At 30.0% G+C, this 1,932-nt stretch overlaps 1 protein-coding gene across 1 annotated transcript; it reads left to right on the forward strand.

Moving 5' to 3' along the window:
• The first annotated feature begins 212 nt into the window (after nt 1–212).
• Nucleotides 213–1,932, forward strand: LOC144554652 (protein neprosin-like). The gene is made up of 5 exons (XM_078302968.1): nt 213–293; nt 389–550; nt 1,060–1,113; nt 1,227–1,385; nt 1,481–1,932. The coding sequence occupies exons 1-5, from the start codon at nt 225–227 to the stop codon at nt 1,865–1,867; spliced, it is 831 nt and encodes a 276-aa protein (XP_078159094.1). The 5' UTR covers nt 213–224; the 3' UTR covers nt 1,868–1,932.

A 1,932-nucleotide genomic window follows, 5' to 3' on the forward strand; every position in this document is an offset into this window, starting at 1 on the left:
ATAAAAATATCACTATTTATATTCCTCTCTAAGAGACGACGAACCAAATCTTTTTCATAGCTGGATTTTGTGCAAAATAAGTAAATAGCAATAAATTGGAATTGTAGCCATCAAAATATCCAGAAAACTATTAATGTTTCCTATATATATATATATATATATATCAAACTAATCTAATTCTATGGTTAAACCATTTGGTTTTAAGGTGGTCGACTTCCTTTCTTATGGCTCTCAATATCATTTTTGTTTTGTTGTTACTGTCATGTAAAATTACAATAGGATATAGATTGCATGTAAGCATAAGTTTTATTTTTATTGTTCAAGCATATATACTATTTATTTTTCTCGTAGTTTTTTTTCTGATTTTTCTTTTGTTTCAATTCTCTAGCATGCCGGTTATCGGACAGATGAAGGAGAATATTACGGCGTTCAAGCCAAAATTAGTGCATGGGGCGTCCCTGACATAAACCCGAATTCTCGCTACGAAGCCTCAATAACTCTTTTAAATTTGGAGGGAACACGTGTTAGATTGGTAAAAACGGGACTTCATGTATGTGATAGTTATGAATTGATATTTTCTCTACTTTTTTGCATAAAAGCAATATAAAACTTCTTTTTCCATAAATTATTATAGTTTTCTTACAAAGGTGCTTTAAGATAAAAGTAATATTATATCATCAAAATATCATCACTATATAATATTTAAAACTCAGTTTAAAAATTACAAAGTTTATGACATATAATTTGCAATTGCTGTATATATTATCATGCTTTATTCTTATTTATCTTGTCCAGCTCTATTTAGAATTGTCAAATATTAGTGTCATTTATAGAGTTTGACCTCTAAAGGGTCAAATTTTGATTACAAATAATAGAATATTGTGTGTACATATCGCATTAACTAGTTTTAGATAGAACAAATCGCATTTTCTATTACAAATTTTAGTTTCATTATAGTTTCATCAAATTCAGTTATGTTTTAATTAGTTATTAATTAATCACAATCTTGTACTTAAAAGTAATTAAAGCTTTAACATGTTTTACCATTTTGTTGGGCAGGTATTTCCCAAGTTATATAATAACACCGATTTGCGGTTCTTTGTATCGGCGAATGTAAGTTTATTATCAATTCCTATTATTTAGAATGGCTTGTAATGAGTTATCTTCTTCTTCATATGTAGATATTAATTTAAATCAGAATTAATTATTGTTTTGTTAATTTGTAGGAAGATGCTTCTAGAGATTATGCATGCTACAACATGGACAATTGTAGTCCGCCTTTTATTCTTGCTAATTCATCGGTGGTGCTTTATCCGGGTCAAGCTGTAGCTCCACTTTCTCAGTATGAAGGAGAAGATCATACTGTCACACTTAGTATAAGAAAGGTACACTAACATTTTTTTTAAACCTTCAAGCATGCTAATTGGTGTTTATAATTTTTTTTAACTATTTATTATGTCTTTTACTACTATATCTATAGGATGTAGATACATTACTTTGGACTGTATATCGAGAAGATTTCGGTACAAGTTCCATAATAGGATGGTGGGAGAAAGGGTTTCTTGGAGATTTGGATGGCAAAGCAGAGAATGTTCAATTTATGGCTTTTGTTGCATATGAAGATAATGACACAGGTCCTACAATGGGAAGCGGTCATTTTCCAGGTCCTGGTAAAAAAAAAGGAGCGTATATGAGTGATCTCAAAATTTGGGATGCGGAAGATGAATATAGTCCCAAAGTTAATACTTTAATAAGAGCAGACGATAAACCAGATTGCTACAGATCGCTGCCAGCAGATCAACTTTCAGTTATTTCAGAAGATTACCATAAATTCTACTATGGAGGACCAGCTGGTTGTAGAAATTAATGATAAAATTAAGTTAAGTAATCAAATTATTGTTCAATAATAAATGTTCAATTTATGTGGTAATG

Source organism: Carex rostrata, chromosome 5 (genome assembly GCF_964058835.1).
Source record: "Carex rostrata chromosome 5, lpCarRost1.2, whole genome shotgun sequence".
In the NCBI taxonomy this organism is placed as follows: Eukaryota; Viridiplantae; Streptophyta; class Magnoliopsida; order Poales; family Cyperaceae; genus Carex; species Carex rostrata.